Raw genomic sequence first — 18,613 nt, 5'->3', positions numbered from 1 at the left:
AGTGCCCCCTAGGGTGCCCGGTTGGTGTCCTGGCATGTCAGGGGGACCAGTGCACTACAAATTATGGCTCCTCCCACAACCAAAGGACTTGGATTTGGTTGTTTTTGAGGTGGGCGTCCTCGGTTTCCATTATGGCCAAAAACCGGGGATGACCATCTCTAAGGTCGACCTAAATGTTGATATCTGGACGTCCCTGACCGTATTATCGAAACGAAAGATGGATGCCCATCTTGCTTCGTTATTACAGGTTTCCCCATCCCTGCGAGGACGCCCTCACGAAAACATGGGCGTTCGATTATGCCCCTCCACATCTTTTTTGAGATGCGGTGACCAGAATTGAATACAGTATTCGAGGTGCAGTCGCACCATGGAGCGATACAAAGACATTATAAGATCCTCATTTTTGTTTTCCATTCCTTTCCTAATAATACCTAACATTCTATTTGCTTTCTTAGCTGCAGTAGCACACTGAGCAGAAGGTTTCAACGTATCATCAACGACGACACCTAGATCCCTTTCTTGGTCTATGACTCCTAACGTGGAACCTTGCATGACGTAGCTATAATGGTAGGGGAGGAGTAAGAAAAGATCACATAGGGAAGGACAAAGAGAAATATGCAGAGTGGTAAAGGAAGGGGTGATGGGGGATCAGGAGGGAGGAAGACTGGGCTAAGGGGGGTTGCAGTGTGTGGATTGTGTAAAATGCTCCTTATATCTTATTTAACATTTAATTTGCCTTCAGTTTAACCCCCATCTATTTATCCCAATTACTTTCTACTACCCACGTTGTCCTGTCCATATCTACATGGTAAGATGTTTCATTGTATTGTAGGAACAGCATTATCTAGGTTATTACATTTGTACCCCGCGCTTTCCCACTCATGGCAGGCTCAATGCAGCTTACATGGGGCAATGGAGGGTTAAGTGACTTGCCCAGAGTCACAAGGAGCTGCCTGTGCCTGAAGTGGGAATCAAACTCAGTTCCTCAGTACCCCAGAACCAAAGTCCACCACCCTAACCACTAGGCCACTCCTCCACTGTTGCTACTATTTGAGATTCTACATGGAATGTTGCTATTCCACTAGCAACATTCCATGTAGAAGTTGGCCCTTGCAGATCACCAATGTGGCCGCGCAGGCTTCTGCTTCTGTGAGTCTGACGTCCTGCACGTACGTGCAGGACGTCAGACTCACAGAAACAAAAGCCTGCGCAGCCTTCTACATGGAATGTTGCTAGTGGAATAGCAACATTCCATGTAGAATCTCCAACAGTAGCAACATTCAATGTAGAATCTCCAATAATAGCAACATTCCATGTAGAATCTCCAATAGTAGCAACATTCCATGTAGAATCTCCAATAGTATCTATTTTATTTTTGTTACATTTGTACCCCACGCTTTCCCACTCATGGCAGGCTCAATGCGGCTTACATGGGGCAATGGAGGGTTAAGTGACTTGGCCAGAGTCACAAGGAGCTGCCTGTGCCTGAAGTGGGAATCAAACTCAGTTCCCCAGGACCAAAGTCCACCACCCTAACCACTAGGCCACTCCTCCACTGTTGCTACTATTTGAGATTCTACATGGAATGTTGCTATTCCACTAGCAACATTCCATGTAGAAGTCGGCCCTTGCAGATCACCAATGTGAGAAGTCGGCCCTTGCAGATCACCAATGTGGCTGTGCAGGCTTCTGCTTCTGTGAGTCTGACGTCCTGCACGTGTAGGACGTCAGACTCACAGAAACAGAAGCCTGCGCAGCCTTCTACATGGAATGTTGCTAGTAGAATAGCAACATTCCATGTAGAATCTCCAATAGTAGCAACATTCCATGTAGAATCTCCAACAGTAGCAACATTCCATGTAGAATCTCCAATAGTATCTATTTTATTTTTGTTACATTTGTACCCTGCGCTTTCCCACTCATGGCAGGCTCAATGCGGCTTACATGGGGCAATGGAGGGTTAAGTGACTTGCCTGGAGTCACAAGGAGCTGTCTGTGCCTGAAGTAGGAATCAAACTCAGTTCCCTAGGACCAAAGTCCACCACCCTAACCACTAGGCCACTCCTCCACTGTTGCTACTATTTGAGATTCTACATGGAATGTTGCTATTCCACTAGCAACATTCCATGTAGAAGTCGGCCCTTGCAGATCACCAATGTGGCCGCGCAGGCTTCTGCGAGTCTGACATCCTGCACAGTCTTCTACATTCCATGTTGAATCTCCAATAGTAGCAACATTCCATGTAGAATCTCCAATAGTAGCAACAGAATCTCAATAGTAGCAACATTCCATGTAGAATCTCCAATAGTATCTATTTTATTTTTGTTACATTTGTACCCTGCGCTTTCCCACTCATGGCAGGCTCAATGCGGCTTACATGGGGCAATGGAGGGTTAAGTGATTTGCCCAGAGTCACAAGGAGCTGCCTGTGCCTGAAGTGGGAATCAAACTCAGTTCCTCAGTTCCCCAGGACCAAAGTCCACCACCCTAACCACTAGGCCACTCCTCCACTGTTGCTACTATTTGAGATTCTACATGGAATGTTGCTATTCCACTAGCAACATTCCATGTAGAAGTCGGCCCTTGCAGATCACCAATGTGGCCGCGCAGGCTTCTGCGAGTCTGACATCCTGCACAGTCTTCTACATTCCATGTTGAATCTCCAATAGTAGCAACATTCCATGTAGAATCTCCAATAGTAGCAACAGAATCTCAATAGTAGCAACATTCCATGTAGAATCTCCAATAGTATCTATTTTATTTTTGTTACATTTGTACCCTGCGCTTTCCCACTCATGGCAGGCTCAATGCGGCTTACATGGGGCAATGGAGGGTTAAGTGACTTGCCCAGAGTCACAAGGAGCTGCCTGTGCCTGAAGTGGGAATCAAACTCAGTTCCTCAGTTCCCCAGGACCAAAGTCCACCACCGTAACCACTAGGCCACTCCTCCACTGTTGCTACTATTTGAGATTCTACATGGAATGTTGCTATTCCATGTAGAAGTCGGCCCTTGCAGATCACCAATGTGGCTCCGCAGGCTTCTGCTTCTGTGAGTCTGACGTCCTGCACGTACGTGCAGGACGTCAGACTCACAGAAACAGAAGCCTGCGCAGCCTTCTACATGGAATGTTGCTAGTGGAATAGCAACATTCCATGTAGAATCTCCAATAGTAGCAACATTCCGTGTAGAATCTCAAAGAGTAGCAACATTCCATGTAGAATCTCCAATAGTATCTATTTTATTTTTGTTACATTTGTACCCTGCGCTTTCCCACTCATGGCAGGCTCAATGCGGCTTACATGGGGCAATGGAGGGTTAAGTGACTTGCCCAGAGTAACAAGGAGCTGCCTGTGCCTGAAGTGGGAATCCAACTCAGTTCCCCAGGACCAAAGTCCACCACCCTAACCACTAGGCCACTCCTCCACTGTTGCTACTATTTGAGATTCTACATGGAATGTTCCTATTCTTCCATGTAGAGGTCGGCCCTTGCAGATCACCAATGTGGCCGCGCAGGCTTCTGCTTCTGTGAGTCTGACGTCCTGCACGTACGTGCAGGACGTCAGACTCACAGAAACAGAAGCCTGCGCAGCCTTCTACATGGAATGTTGCTAGTGGAATAGCAACATTCCATGTAGAATCTCCAATAGTAGCAACATTCCATGTAGAATCTCCAATAGTATCTATTTTATTTTTGTTACATTTGTACCCTGCGCTTTCCCACTCATGGCAGGCTCAATGCGGCTTACATGGGGCAATGGAGGGTTAAGTGACTTGCCCAGAGTCACAAGGAGCTGCCTGTGCCTGAAGTGGGAATCCAACTCAGTTCCTCAGGTCCAAAGTCCACCACCCTAACCACTAGGCCACTCCTCCTCCACTGTTGCTACTATTTGAGATTCTACATGGAATGTTGCTATTCCACTAGCAACATTCCATGTAGAAGTCGGCCCTTGCAGATCACCAATGTGGCCGCGCAGGCTTCTGCTTCTGTGAGTCTGACGTCCTGCACATACGTGCAGGACGTCAGACTCACAGAAACAGAAGCCTGCGCAGCCTTCTACATGGAATGTTGCTAGTGGAATAGCAACATTCCATGTAGAATCTCCAATAGTAGCAACATTCCATGTAGAATCTCCAATAGTATCTATTTTATTTTTGTTACATTTGTACCCTGCGCTTTCCCACTCATGGCAGGCTCAATGCGGCTTACATGGGGCAATGGAGGGTTAAGTGACTTGCCCAGAGTCACAAGGAGCTGTCTGTGCCTGAAGTGGGAATCCAACTCAGTTCCTCAGGACCAAAGTCCACCACCCTAACCACTAGGCCACTCCTCTACTGTTGCTACTATTTGAGATTCCACTAGCAACATTCCATGTAGAATCTCCAATAGTAGCAACATTCCATGTAGAATCTCCAACAGTATCAACATTCCATGTAGAATCTCCAATAGTAGCAACATTCCATGTAGAATCTCCAATTGTATCTATTTTATTTTTGTTACATTTGTACCCTGCGCTTTCCCACTCATGGCAGGCTCAATGCGGCTTACATGGGGCAATGGAGGGTTAAGTGACTGGCCCAGAGTCACAAGGAGCTGCCTGTGCCTGAAGTGGGAATCGAACTCAGTTCCTCAGTTCCTCAGGACCAAAGTCCACCACCCTAACCACTAGGCCACTCCTAGGTTATTTGAATGTTCTAATGTCTATTAGGTGTTTCATTGGTATTATACTGACATCGTATTATATCTATTTAAATGTTCTTCTTTGCTGTCTATTAATGTTATCATTTATATGACATTTATTACATTTCTCTTTATGATTATTTGACAATCTGTTAAATGTTTATATTTCTGATACCGTTTCATGTTAGTCATATTATTAGGTTTAAGTTTACCTCATAGATTGCATTTATGTTTATATTTGGTGATTTTACTATCGTTAAGCTGTTAATACTATTGTACATTTTATGTTAAACTGGACCTGCTGTACATCATCCTGGGTGAATCTCTTCGTAAGGACAATAATTAAATCTCAATAAATAAATAAAATATATTTTTGTGTTGCTGTGGAGATCAGGCAAATTTGAAAGCGTCTCATAAAATGAAAAAGGTTTCACAGTACTGATCTAAGCAGGCACCGAAAACAGGGACGTCAGTCGCTTCCCACGTCTGTCTCAATAGCAGACTATGGACTTTTCCTCCAGGAATTTGTCCAAACCTTTTTTAAACCCAGGTATACTAACCGCTGTTACCACATCCACTGGCAAAGAGTTCCAGAGCTTAACTATTTGTTGAGTGAAAAAATATTTCCTCCTATTTGTTTTAAAAGTATTTCCATGTAACTTCCTCGAGTGTCCCCTAGTTTTTGTACTTTTGGAACAAGTCAAAAATTGATTTACTTCTACTCGTTCTACACCACTCAGGATTTTGTAGACCTCAATCATATCTCCCCTCATCTATTATTAGGTCAATTTACTGTTTTCAAGTTTACCTAATTTATTGTATTTATGTTTATTCTTGGTTATTTTACTATTGTTATGCCGTGTACAAAATTGTAAGTTTTATGTTAAACCTTTCCTGCTGTCCACCGCCTTGGGTGAATCTCTCCATAAAGGTGGTTAAGAAATCCCAATAAATAAACTGGAGTTAGACGGATAGTGTCGCAGAAGTGTAGGTATCTCCTGGTGTCTGGGCTGTGTTGCGGGTGTAAAGATGCCAAGTGCATTTCTCCTCTGCTTTCTTTTCAGTGCCAGGTAACCTGGGCTGCTACAGGGACCTTGGAGACCCACCGCCTCTGACCGGCAGCAGTGAGACTTCAAATAAACTCACCATCCAAACCTGCATCAGCTTCTGTCGAAGCCAGCGCTTCAAGGTACGTTCCTCAGCTGCTCTTCCATTGTTCCAAGGACACTCAGCTCTTCGACAGAGTCCCTGACATTGCTTGGTTAGTAGCAGTACTTGGCTTTGTTTCCCTGAGTGGCCCAAACAGGTCATGTTCTCAGGACACTGACCCTGGAATCTATAAAGGTTCCCCAAATACGGGCCCAGAGCCCAGATGCTCGTGGGAACTAATTAGTCAGTTATTGGAGTTAATTGCCGTAATCATGAGTTCCATGCATTCTTTAACACAGGCACCTAAATTCCATTGCTCTCAACTCAAGTGTGGCCATGGCAGGGTGGATTTGCAGCAAGTTTCAGCAGGTGCCCAGAGTTGGCTGCAGGAGTCTGCTCTAAGGACTGCTCTGTAAAGGTCACTTAATGCTAAGTGAGATTTGTAGACTTGGTTCTTAGTGCAGATCTTAACAGCGCCTAACTTCAGACGCCATTTACCGAATCCGCCCTTATAGAGAAAGTATGTAAATACTTTGACTGAAGTTCATTGGGATATCCGGAAAACCAGATCTGGTTGCAGGGATTTGCCGAAAACTGCCCTGAACAAAATTAAACCACGCACAGACGCTGTCTGCCTCACACATTTCCCCAGTGGTTCACAACTAAAGCTCCAGTTATTTCAGCTTCTCTTTGCAGCTTGTCAGATGTAGGAGAGAATCGTGGTTGCGGCTCCCTTTTCCTGTTTACAGACCTTTGGTTCTCACTTGACTGTCAGCCCCACCTGAGCTCCTCAGGGTCCCTCCTTTGCCACTTTTATGCTTCACCTCTATAAGTCTGGAGACCACTAAATTGTACATCTTGTACAGCTGTATAAACATTTAATACTAGTAGTAATAGATTCAGAATTAAAAGGCTACAGACTGCTTGCATATGTCAGTTGTGGTAGGACTGCAGACCTCAGAATGACTGAGCTGCTCTGCACAGCAGGGATAAAGAGAAAAGCTAAGTAGTTTTGCACGCTGGCAAGTAGGGGTTTAGCCCATCAGTACTGAAAGAGCCACCCTAGGGATGACGTTGAATATTTGTACGTAGGTGCTATGAGTTCTTAAATACCCTCAACATTGAGCAAATGCCTTAATTTTGTCCCAGCAAGTGTCATCTGTGATGTTTTTCAGCTTTTCTGTGTCCTAGGTATCTCTAAATCTCTTTCTCTCTCTCTCTCTCTCTCTCTCTCTCTCTCTCTCTCTCTGTAGATTGCGGGAATGGAATCGGGCTACGCCTGTTTCTGTGGGAATAATCCCGATTACTGGCGTTATGGAGAAACCATCAGCAGTGAGTGTAACAGTGTCTGCTTTGGAGACCACACACAGCCCTGCGGGGGAGATGGCAGGGTCATTCTTTTTGACAGTGAGTATATGACTCTTAACCTCCAGGAGATATCAGGGTCCGTCTGCACCACGGTGAATGTGTGACTCATGTCATATGTGTCACGGTGAGGTTATGATACCAATATCGGCTCTAGAGGTGCCAGAAACGATTACAACCCAGTCCAGCCAGCGGGTCCTTCCTCATCCCAAGAAGATCTGAAATATTTGGCCCTTCTCGTCCTGGCAGGAAAATGTTTACTCTAGGGATTTGTGTTCGTTTTAATGCTTGACTGTCTCTCTGGCTAAACCCACTGCCTTTTGTAGAATTTTCTGCTCTCTAATTATATACCTTAGATACTATAGCAAAGAGCAAAGAAATACTGAAATCTGAGATGTGAGAGATGAAAACAAGATGTGTATGAGCTCTTGTTCGGAGCCAAGGAATGGGTTTGAAACCACGAGCCAGAGGAAAAACGGTTTACAAACAAAATCAGATCCACGACTTGGATTAAAAAAAGCACGTCAGGGTGAACTTTGAAATTCCAAGAGAGCAACGAGGATACAGAGGGGTGAAAGTGAGCAGGAGAGAAGCTGAGGTCGGCACCGTCCCACACCAACAGACCTACAGTGGCATCTGATTTATAGACAGGGACTAAGAGGGCAGAGAAAGCCCAGCATGTCTCTCCAATTTGCTTGCAGTTCCTCATTGTCTCCAGCACCTCTGCCAGTGGTACATTTAGCACCTTCCTCTGAAGGGTGGGGGAAAGAAGGCAATGGTTTCCCCTGTTCCTTTAGGCCAAAGGCTCTTAACCAATGGTGACCACACTCGAGGTCATACGGGGTGTAGAGAAGCCTTTTGAAACCTGAGGCAATTTATTGAAACTTTCTAGACAGAGGGAAGGTAGTTATTAGGACGGTTATTGTAGTGGAACTGGGCAGTTCTGTAATTCTGTGGTTTAGGAAGGGGGTACAAGGGTTTCATTGATCCTTTGGGCTTTTTCACGGAAAGGGTGGTAGATGCGTTGAATCACCTCCCAGTGGAGGTGATGCAGACAGACTGTGTCTGAATTCAAGAAAGGCTGTGGGGTCTCTTAAGAAGAGGAGGAGATGGTGGATGCTGCAGATGGGCCATTTGGCCTTTATCTGCTGTCAGTGTACTGGAAAAACATTGGGATCATGACCTGAGAGAACTGTGGACAATGAAGAGGTTATGAACACCTGGGACAGGCCCATCCCGACTGATAAAAAGCCGGATATACTGGTAAAAGAGAAAAACACCAGAACGGTAGAGGTGTCAGTACCACGCAAATACTCTGCATGGAGAGAGAAGACCCTCAAATACCAATAATTGCAGTCCGAGACCAAGAAAATGTGAAGCAGCATGAAGAAATATTTCCCATAGTTTTGGGTGCTATAGGCGTGATCAAAAGAGCTTCCAAGTGCCCCTGGATAGGTTGCCTATACATGTTACGTCTTTCAAACTCCAGAGGGAAGCCCTTTGGCACAAAGCAGGTTCTATGTTGAGCATTGGCAGTGTATTTGAGAGACTGAGATCAAAGTCCATATGACCTGGCTTAGGGATGAAGGTCATTCCTGTCATGGTATGTATAGAACTAACCCATTTGGAGAAACTGCTGGCCCATCTAACCCAGTATCGCACTTCCAACAGTGGCCGATCCAGGTCACAAGTACCTGACAGAACCCCAAAGGGTAGAAAGATTCCATGTGCCAACTCCAGGAATAATCAGTGGCTTTCTCCAGCCTATCTTAATAGCAGACTGTGGACTTTTTCTCCAGGAACTTTTCCAATCCTTTTTTTAAATTCAGATTGCTAAATTCAACGAGTTCCAGAGCTTAACTATTTGTTGAGTCAACAAATATTCTGGGTGTTACTATGTAACTTAATGAAGTCTCCCCTAGTCTTAGTACTTTTTGAAAGAACAATCGATTCATGTTTACCCGGTGGATTTCATAGACCTCAATCATATCCCCCCTCAGCAGTTTCTTTTCCAAGCTGAGGAGTCCAAACCTCTCCAGCCTTTCCTCATATGAGAGGAACTCCATCCCCTTTATCATTTTGGTTGCTCTTCTTTGAACCTTTTCTAGTTCCGCTATATCTTCTTTTTGATACGGCGTCCAGAATTGAATGCAATACTCAAGGTGTGGTGGCACCATGGAGTGATACGGAGGCTTTCTAGTATTCTTGGTCTTATTTAGGATCTCTTTCCTAATAATTCCTTTTTGCTGCTACCGCTGCACTAAACAGAAGATTTCAATGGGTTGTCCACGATGGCGCCTCGATCTTTATCTTGGGTAGTGACTCCTAATGTGGAACCCTGTATCGCGTAGCAATAATCTGGATTGCTCTTCCCAATATGCATCACTCTGGGAGATTTCGTAGTGGAAGTGTTCATGTGATACCGTAACATAAATCACCTCAGAGCAGTGTCGTACGGAGGGCGGGGATATGGGTGCACGCTGCAGGAGGGGTGCAGGGAGCAGCCGCGTGGCTGCCGGTTCCTTGCTCCCTCTGCTGTTACTTCCTGTTCCGAGGCAGAGGGAGCAGGGAACCTGCGGAGCCGACAGGCACGCGCTGCTCCCAGCAACCCAGCAGGTGAGAAGAATGCACCGGGGGGGGGGGGGCTTGGAGGTGATGCGCCGGGGGGACGCTGCCCCTGGGGGGGGTGCTGCATCCAGGAGGGACGGACAATGCTGTATCTGGTGGAGGGGGGTTGTGCAGTGGCAGACCGCCCTGGGTGGCAACCAACCAAGGAACGCCACTGCCTCAGAGATGTAGTTCAAGGAGTTCATAGGTCTAATAAATGTATTTTAAAAAGTGCACTCTTTCTTGAAAGATTGCTGGAAAGTTCATGGGAAAAAGGAGCTGTGGAATTTGTCCTAAAGTGGACAGTAGGAAAATTGCCCTTTAAAAGGTCATTACAACCCACAAATATGACCTTGAACAAGTTAATGAACTTTCATATTCAGCTCTTTAGGGAAGGGAGAACGGCACACAGTCCTACAGTACAGTGCTGTGTATGGTAACGGAACGGTGCAAAGGAGAGGTACTGAGGCAGGAAGTGGCCGTGCGCTAAGATGAAAAGTAGTGTCTGGCTATTTACTGCCACCTGTTTACTTGGTGGTAAAGGCCGACGTGCTACTCGTGCGGTAATCAGGCAGCGCACAGCAATGTGGCCGTGCTGCTGATCACTGCCGGTAACGCCCTTCGCTGAAGAAAATAGAAATCTATTTTGTACCACAGGGAACTGTGCATGCCAAGTTCAGAACTACCGTCTGGTACCCCTGCTACCCCAATGGTAGTGTTGAAGTGCTGCACACTAACTGCGCAGTAGCCAACCGCAGCTTAGTAAAAGGTCCCTTAAATATCATTATTTGTCTTTTTTCAGGCACAGTACTATATCAGTTCCAATTTACTCTCAGAGTACCTTTTTACTTCTTCGGCAACAACGGAATTTATCTGTCAGAAATATTCTTGTAAATACCCCACATTTGTGCTAAATTCTTAGCAGTATTTCCTTAAAGATTTTTACCTGCATGTAAGTCCCATCTTCTACCTCATATAGTACCACCACGCCAGTTCCCAAAGGGTCTTTTACACGTGGGAAACACTTTAATAAAACGTGTTCTGCATTCTGGCTTGAACACACTGGCCCACAGTATACAGATAAACTATATCTACGTGTCAGATCACTGATTATTGACTAAGTGTCAAACTCAATTCATGTAGGTACCCTGGGGCCGGTATTCCTACTGTAGGAGGTAACTGGGCCTGTCTCCCGCGGTTGGTGCTGAGCCTGGATATTAACTGCCAGGTCATTTCCAGTGATGGGCATTGAATAGCCAGCTGTTTTTCGGACGGTTTCAACTTAACCGAGCAAGTCGATATTCAGCGCTGGCTGGTTAAGTTGAAACCAGCCAAAGATAGGCCTGGTATATTGGCCTCCAAACTTAAGTCGGCAATGCACTGAATATCGGTGGGTAGCCGGTTATATCACGCAATATTCAGCGGGAGTAACAGCAAAAAGAGGAAGGTAACTCAAATAATTAAAAATCAACACATGAAGAGTCCAGTGTAAGTGCTTAATCAAATAGTCAACGCGATGTATTTACAATTTTCAATCTTTCCTTTATTTTCAAATATTGAAAATTTTAAATACATCGTGTTGACTATTTGATTAAGCACTTACACTGGACTCTTCATGTGTTGATTTTTAAATATTCAGCGGGAGATAGCCAGCTACTTCCCGCTGAATATCACCACACAGGCAGTTAAGTATCATTTAACTGGCCAGGAGCCACTCCTGGCCGGTTAAATGGTTTTACATATCGGCCAGCCTGTGTTTCAAAATCAGATAGTTTTGTGAATTCTGAACGTATGAACCTAACTTGGCTGCTTCATGCCCTGTGGAGAATTTTCTTCCCTACTGTTGTATTGCTGGCATTTCCCTGTTATTCCTGAGATTCCTGCTCAAGGCACAGGGAGGTGAGAGTCTGCAGAGCCTCATCTCCACACGGTGCCTGTGAATGGGTCTTTTCCAGAAGGGCCACGTGTTTTCCGGCTTAGGCATTTCTTTTCCAGCCTTGTTCAGAAATGAGTCTTAATGAGAACACATCTCCAAAAATACACACTAGTGACATCCAGCTGCAACATTTCCACTCCCCAAAACCAGGGACTTTTCAACCCTGACCAGCCTTTCCCAGTCTCCTTTCATCTTCCCCATTCTCTAAACATTCCTGGTTTCTGAACGCTGAAAGAATAGACTGCATTGTTCAGTCTCCTTGCCCGCAAGTCGTGATAAACAAATCCCCTAACCAAAACCCTGAACTATTTACACGAAACCTCAGAGCAGTGAAACCACAGGGCCGAGGTACAGTGACTGGCACAAGGAAATGTTCTTTGAGAGAACAGCAGACAGTCCTGGAACACACTCAGTGTTATGTCAGGAACACTCAGTCCTTCCACCGAGTCACTGCTCCTTCTGAGCTGATAAGAGGAACAGTGAATCGGTCAATAATCAGTGATCTGACATCTAGAAATAGTTTATCTGTATACTGTGGGCCTGTGTGTTCAAGTCAGAACATCACAGCCTAATTCTCTAGGGATCTTTTATTAAGAGTTTCCCAAGTGTAAGGTCTGTATTACAGGAGTAAAAGACCCTTTGGGAACTGACGTGGTGGTACTATATGAGGTAGAAGATGGGACTTACATGCAGGTAAAAATCTTTAAGGAACTACAGCTAAGAATTTACAAGAATATTTCTGACAGATAAATTCCGTTGTTGCCGAAGAAGTAAAAAGGTACTCTGAGAGTAAATTGGAACTGATATAGTATTGTGCCTGAAAAAAGACAAATAATAATATTTAAGGGACCTTTTACTAAGCTGTGGTTGGGTACTGCACAGTTAGCGTGCAGCATAGGGTTACCATATGTACGGATTTACCCGGAAGAGGACATGTCCGGGCAACCGGGCGGGTTTTGCCAATCTGCCCGTTTGTCCAGACCTCTTCCGCCTTCGGGGCAGGAAAGAGCCCCTTCTTTCCTGCCCGGAGCGCTGCCCTGCATGCATCATTCCTGTTGCTGACCTCGGCGCCGATTCAAAATGGCCGCCAAGAGTTGAAGTGACCTCGCGAGACTTCAACTCTCGGCGGCCATTTTGAATCGGCACCGAGATCAGCAACAGGAATGATGCATGCAGGGCAGCGCTCCGGGCAGGAAAGAGGGGGCTCTTTCCTGCCCCGAAGAGACCACTAGACCACCAGGGCAGTAGTAAAGTAAGGGGAGGGGGTGACGGGATGTGTGACAGGGGGGAGGGGAAAATGTGACGGGCAGAGCGAGGGTGTGACAGGGGGGTGGGTGTGGTGTGAAAGGGGGCGGGGTGGGTGTGTGGTGGTGGCAGGGCATGTGCCTTTCTTTTTGGGGGACAAAATATGGTAACCCTAGTGCAGCACATCAACACTACCATTGGGGTAGTAGGGGTACCAGGCGGTAACTCCGAACTTGGCATGAACAGTTTCCTGTGGTACAAAATAGTTTTCTATTTTCTTCAGCGAAGGGCGTTACCGGCAGTGATCAGCAGCACGGCCACATTGCTGTGCGCTGCCTTATTACCGCATGAGTAACACGTCAGCCTTTTACCACCAAGTACATAGGTGGCAGTAAGAGCTCAGGCAGTAAATAGCCCTACGCTACATTTCATATTAGCGCACGGCCATTTTTACTGCCCCATTTTACCCGCTGTGGTAAAAAATGATCCAGCGCACACCAATTTCACACGCCCACACTACAGCAGGCCACTTTTTACCGCAGCTTAGTAAAAGGGCCCCTTGGAGTTAAAATAAGAAGAAACCAAATTTTGAAATACGATAGAATTTTTCTACCTCTGCAGAATCTGAGTCAGGACCTGTTTGAGGCTGGCAAAAAAACACTCTTGAACAATTAAGAGAAGATTTATGTCAGTTTTCTCTCTCTTAGCCACTTCAGTGTGAGTTTTAATTTTGCATGTTGAACGGGTAGATGTGAAGCGTCTGTTTACTCTTTCTAAAAATACTAGGACTAGGGGGCATGCGATGAAGCTACAATGTAGTAAATTTAAAACGAATCGGAGAAAGGTTTTCTTCACTCAACGTGTAATTAAACTCTGGAATTCGTTGCCAGAGAATGTGGTGAAGGTGGTTAGCTTAGCGGAGTTTAAAAAAAAGGTTTGGACGGCTTCCTAAAGGAAAAGTCCATAGACCGTTATTAAATGGACTTGTGGAAAATCCACTATTTGTGGGATAGGCAGTATAAAATGTTTTGTACTTTTTTTTGGATCTTGCCAGGTATTTGTGACCTGGATTGGCCACTGTTGGAAACAGGATGTTGGGCTTGATGGACCTTTGGTCTGTCCCAGTATGGCAACACTTATGTACTTATGAGTCATCACTGAAGAAAACTGGTAAAAGTGAAGAGGACATAAGAACAGCCATAATGGGTCAGACCAATGGTCCATCTATCCCAGTATTCTGTTTCAAACAGTGGCCAATCCAAGTCACAAGTACCTGGCAGAAACCCAAATAGTAGCACCATTCCATGCCACCAATTCCAGGGCAAGCAGTGGCTTCCTCATGTCTGTGTCAATAGTAGACTGTGGACTTTTCCTCCAGGAACTTGTCCAAACCTTTTTTTAAACCCAGATACGCTAACTGCTGTTATCACATCCTCCAATAATGAGTTCCAGAGCTTAACTATTCTTTGAGTGAAAAAATATTTCCTCCTATTGATTCCTCCGCATACAGTTCAAACTCCTCTTATTGACTTACAAGTGCATTCACTCTGCAACTCCTCAGTACCTCTCCACTCTTATTTCTCCCTACACTCCTCCCAGGAAATATCTGCACCCTTCTCCTCCACTGCCTGCTCCAGACTCCGTTCCTTTTATCTTGCTGCATCATATGCCTGGAATAGATTTCCTGAGCCAGTACCTCAAGCCCCATCTCTGACCATCTTCAAATCTAGGCTAAAAGCCCACCTTTTTAAGGTTGCTTTTAACTCCTAATCTCTGTTCACTTTTTCAGTACCCATGTTTTGACATTCCCACCTTAAGTATTTCCCTTATCCCTTATTTGTCCTGTCTGTCTGTCCTAATTAGATTGAAAGCTCTGTCGAGCAGGGACTGTCTCTTCATGTTCAAGTGTACAGCGCTGCATATGTCTAGTAGCACTATAGAAATGATAAGTAGTAGTAGTCTTTGGGATTCCGGAATCCTGCTATTATTTGGGTTCCGGAATCTTGCTACTCTTTGGGATTCCGGAATCTTGCTACTCTTTGGGATTCCGGAATCTTGCTACCCTTTGTCCTTATCCCTTATTTGTCCTGTTTGTCTGTCCTGATTAGATTGTAAGCTCTGTGGAGCAGGGACCGTCTTATCATGTTCAAGTGTAAAGCGCTGCAGTAGTAGTACTTTAAAAGTATTTCCATGTAACTTCACTGAGTGTCCCCTGGTCTTTGTACTTTTTGAAAGAGTGAAAAAAATTCACTTCTGCCCATTCTACACCACTCAGGATTTTATAGACCAGATCTCCTTTTAGCTAGTTTAAGGAAAGACAAACAAATTCAGTCAGGAATTCAAGTCAGGGGAAAATTTAATTTGTATCTATATTTTTATTAAACCAGATTTTACAGTATTAGGTTCCTGACATTTTAGAGCTGCACAAATTCAGGGAGGCAGGGTCTCTTTATTTCTGTTAAAAAGATAGCAACAGATGAAAATTAGAAGATAAAGCACAGAACTAAAGAAAGCCTGAAGAACAGATAAGTTGCAGAATGAAGAAGCTGAGAGACAGTTAAAATATTACAGAGACTGAGCTGTTCAAAAATTTAACGCATACTTACCTGAAAAGAAACAAGAGTTGATCCTAAGCTGAAAGAAAAAAATTGAACTGGAAGTTAATATTTGATATTTATCTGAAAATTGGATGCTTAAACACAGTTCTAGTTAAACAGATTAAAACTGGATCCAGTCCAGAAGAGGAAGGATTTTAACTAATGTTTTAAGGTAAGAAAACAGTGGGAAACGGATTCTGGCTTTCCAAGGACAATCGGAAGAAACTTCAAAAGTTCAATTAAACAACGTTTATTGATGATTAAAGACTCGACACAGCAACTGTATTTCGGCCAAGGCCCTGCTTCAGGATTCTAAATTAACATATAAAACAAACAATACCTTAAGAACAGATTTTACAGAACAAGAGATATATAAAAAGAATGAACAGATAAACATATGTATTTTAAATCCTAATGAAAACTATAACTTAGCAACAAAGTGTAAAAAGAAACAATAAAAGATGTATCAAAAATTAAGGGTTAGTGCAGGAACCCTTACCATCACCTAAATGGCTGGTGTTAAGGACTTGTGAGCACAAAACAGATACACTCTGTTTTGAGGTGTTATCGGGGTACCTGACAGTGTAAGGTATAACAAAAATGGGTCCCAACCAGACTACCATTGATTAGGGAAGTGTGAAAAGTAAATGTATCACCTCTTGTCCTTAGATCCAAACCCACTGTGCCAAAATAATAAAAGAAACTAACTCCACACCCAGATATTTTAAAAATAGGGTATCATTTATTTACAGAGGCAGCAAATGACACAGAGTAAACAGGAAAAAAGACAAAGACAATTATTCTATTACAGAGATAGCTTGGAGTAAAGGTATTTAAATCCCTAGCTAGACTCTAAAGTTACAGTCACGTTAACCCCAAGGCACTATACAAGGATGCTCGGCACACATACAACCTGATGTAGTCCTTCAAATGCCAGCATATTCTTCAGGTGTCAGTCTGGTCCCTTGCAGATCTTGCCCCTCGGATATGATGTTGGCACAAGGCAGCTAACCCTGGCAAGAGCTGTCTTTTATGGAGAAATCGGGAGCCTTATCTCTATTGCTGACGTGTTCTACTCCTTGAAAAATATAAACAAGTAGTTCCAAGTGTCCTGCGTTGATGTCCATTCTGGTAACAACCTGCGTCAATGCTCAAAACAGCTTGCTTGGCCTGGAACATTGTGACCTTATCAGCAGTTGTTGAGTACAGTAAACAAGGGTTGTTATTCTTCTGTCAGAACTGATGTCTCTGCAATGCCTTAGAGTCTTTATAGAGGAAATATCTGAAGTTGCACATTATAATCAGGTTGTTAATGTTGAATAGTGCCATGTATGTAGGACCATATATGTCATCTAGGTCCATATAATCACAAGGATGGCTGTGCATAGTGCTCCAGTAGTGCTCCAGTAGTTTTGCTCCTACAGGCTCCCCCCAGAAATGGCCGAGCAGCAAGTGTTTACTTACCGCACAGCCATTTCCTTTTTTGGGCTTTTTATCCGCTGCCATAAAAACGGCCTTGGCATACGGTAAATCCATGCACTGGTGCTACCACAGGTCCCCTTTTACCGCTTACCCAGCATGCTGCCTGATAATCGCCGGGTAACCCCCCCCCCCCCCAGCGGTTAAAAATGAAATTACGGTCGCGCCAGAAATGGTGTGCACTGGGGGTGACACTACAGCCAGCTCCCACGTTAGGACGATGGTAGTGCCAAACTAGCGATTGAGAAAGCGGCGGTAGGCTCTACTGTCAGTTTGTAAAAGGTCCCCTTGTCTGAGGTATCGGCCACGACTGAAAAACGGTAAAGTAATACTGAGGTGTTCTTCACAGTAGAAGGAGTGCAACAATAGAATGTAGTTTTTGATGATTATTTAGTTTTTATGTTATTTACATTTATAATTTTTTTTGTTGTATATTATTGTTTCCATTTTGATATTTTCATGTTATTTATTTTTTCTTTTTTGTTACTTTTGCTCCTCATCTTGGACATTTGTGAGAAAACAGGCAAAAAATGTAAACACATCAATTAATAAACAAGCAAATTATGAAGTGGGTGTTATGACACATGAGTGACACTCCAATGCACTCTTTCTGCAGACTCTGTTTAATGCCAATTCACAGAAGATATGTTGTACTTGTTGGCACAGATGATGCATCAACTTTTCATTTACCCTTTTTCTCTTTCTTTCTGAAGCACTCATCGGGGCCTGCGGAGGAAACTATACCTCAGAGAGGGCAGTCATCTACTCACCAGATTTTCCCGACACCTACTCCACAGGGCGAGCCTGTTACTGGACCATCCAGATCCCCGGGGCCTCTCAGATTCAGTTCAACTTCACCCTGTTTGACATCAAGGACTCCACAGATATGGTGGAGCTTCTAGATGGTTATACCAACCAAGTACTGGTACGCCTGGATGGCAGAAACCGTCCCCCTGTGTCCTTCAACATTTCACTGGACTCCATCATTCTCTACTTCTTCTCTGATCGCATCAATCAGGCCCAGGGTTTTGCCGTGGTCTACAGAGGTGAGGAAAAACATTACCACTTAGATTGCTGTGCTCCAGCATGGTTGACAATCTCTATCCAACACAAACTCTACCTAAAGTCTATAACCTCAAACCTCTCTCGCATCCAGGATCAGTAGAGGTTGCAAATAGTTCCAAAGTATTGTTTAGAAATTCTGAATATATATTTAGGCTTCAGATGTGCCATCAAGTCTCAGCCCAGGAAATTTAGAAGTTTCATTTACTTACTGTGTACTGCTGAGGCACTGAAGGTCAGATTCTGTAAATGGCACAAAAAAAAAATAAGTCCTGGGAAAAATCAGTGCACCTGGGGGTGAGGGGGAGTGGACCACCTTGGCTGGCCAGGGGATTCTTTAATTCATAATAGTTAACTAGCACCAGTCCCAGTACTGATCCCTGTGGCACTCCACTATTCACCCTCCTCCACTGAGAGAAATGGCCATTTAACACTACCTTCTGTTTTCTATCAGATCTAACCAGATCCCAATCTTCAACAGAATATTGCCTCTT

The 18,613-nt window shown here is 44.4% G+C and overlaps 1 protein-coding gene across 1 annotated transcript in view; it reads left to right on the top strand.

The window, feature by feature from the left end:
* KREMEN1 (kringle containing transmembrane protein 1) overlaps positions 1–18,613 on the top strand; it is a 150,602-nt gene that overhangs the window by 109,829 nt on the left and 22,160 nt on the right. The window contains exons 4-6 of the mRNA XM_030219872.1: positions 5,744–5,868; positions 7,082–7,235; positions 17,771–18,103. Coding sequence (XP_030075732.1) covers positions 5,744–5,868; positions 7,082–7,235; positions 17,771–18,103 — 612 coding nt within the window. The remainder of the gene's footprint in view (positions 1–5,743; positions 5,869–7,081; positions 7,236–17,770; positions 18,104–18,613) is intronic.

The sequence above is a fragment of the Microcaecilia unicolor genome, chromosome 11 (assembly GCF_901765095.1).
Source record: "Microcaecilia unicolor chromosome 11, aMicUni1.1, whole genome shotgun sequence".
NCBI lineage: Eukaryota > Metazoa > Chordata > Amphibia > Gymnophiona > Siphonopidae > Microcaecilia > Microcaecilia unicolor.
This window is presented reverse-complemented; position numbering and strand designations above follow the sequence as displayed.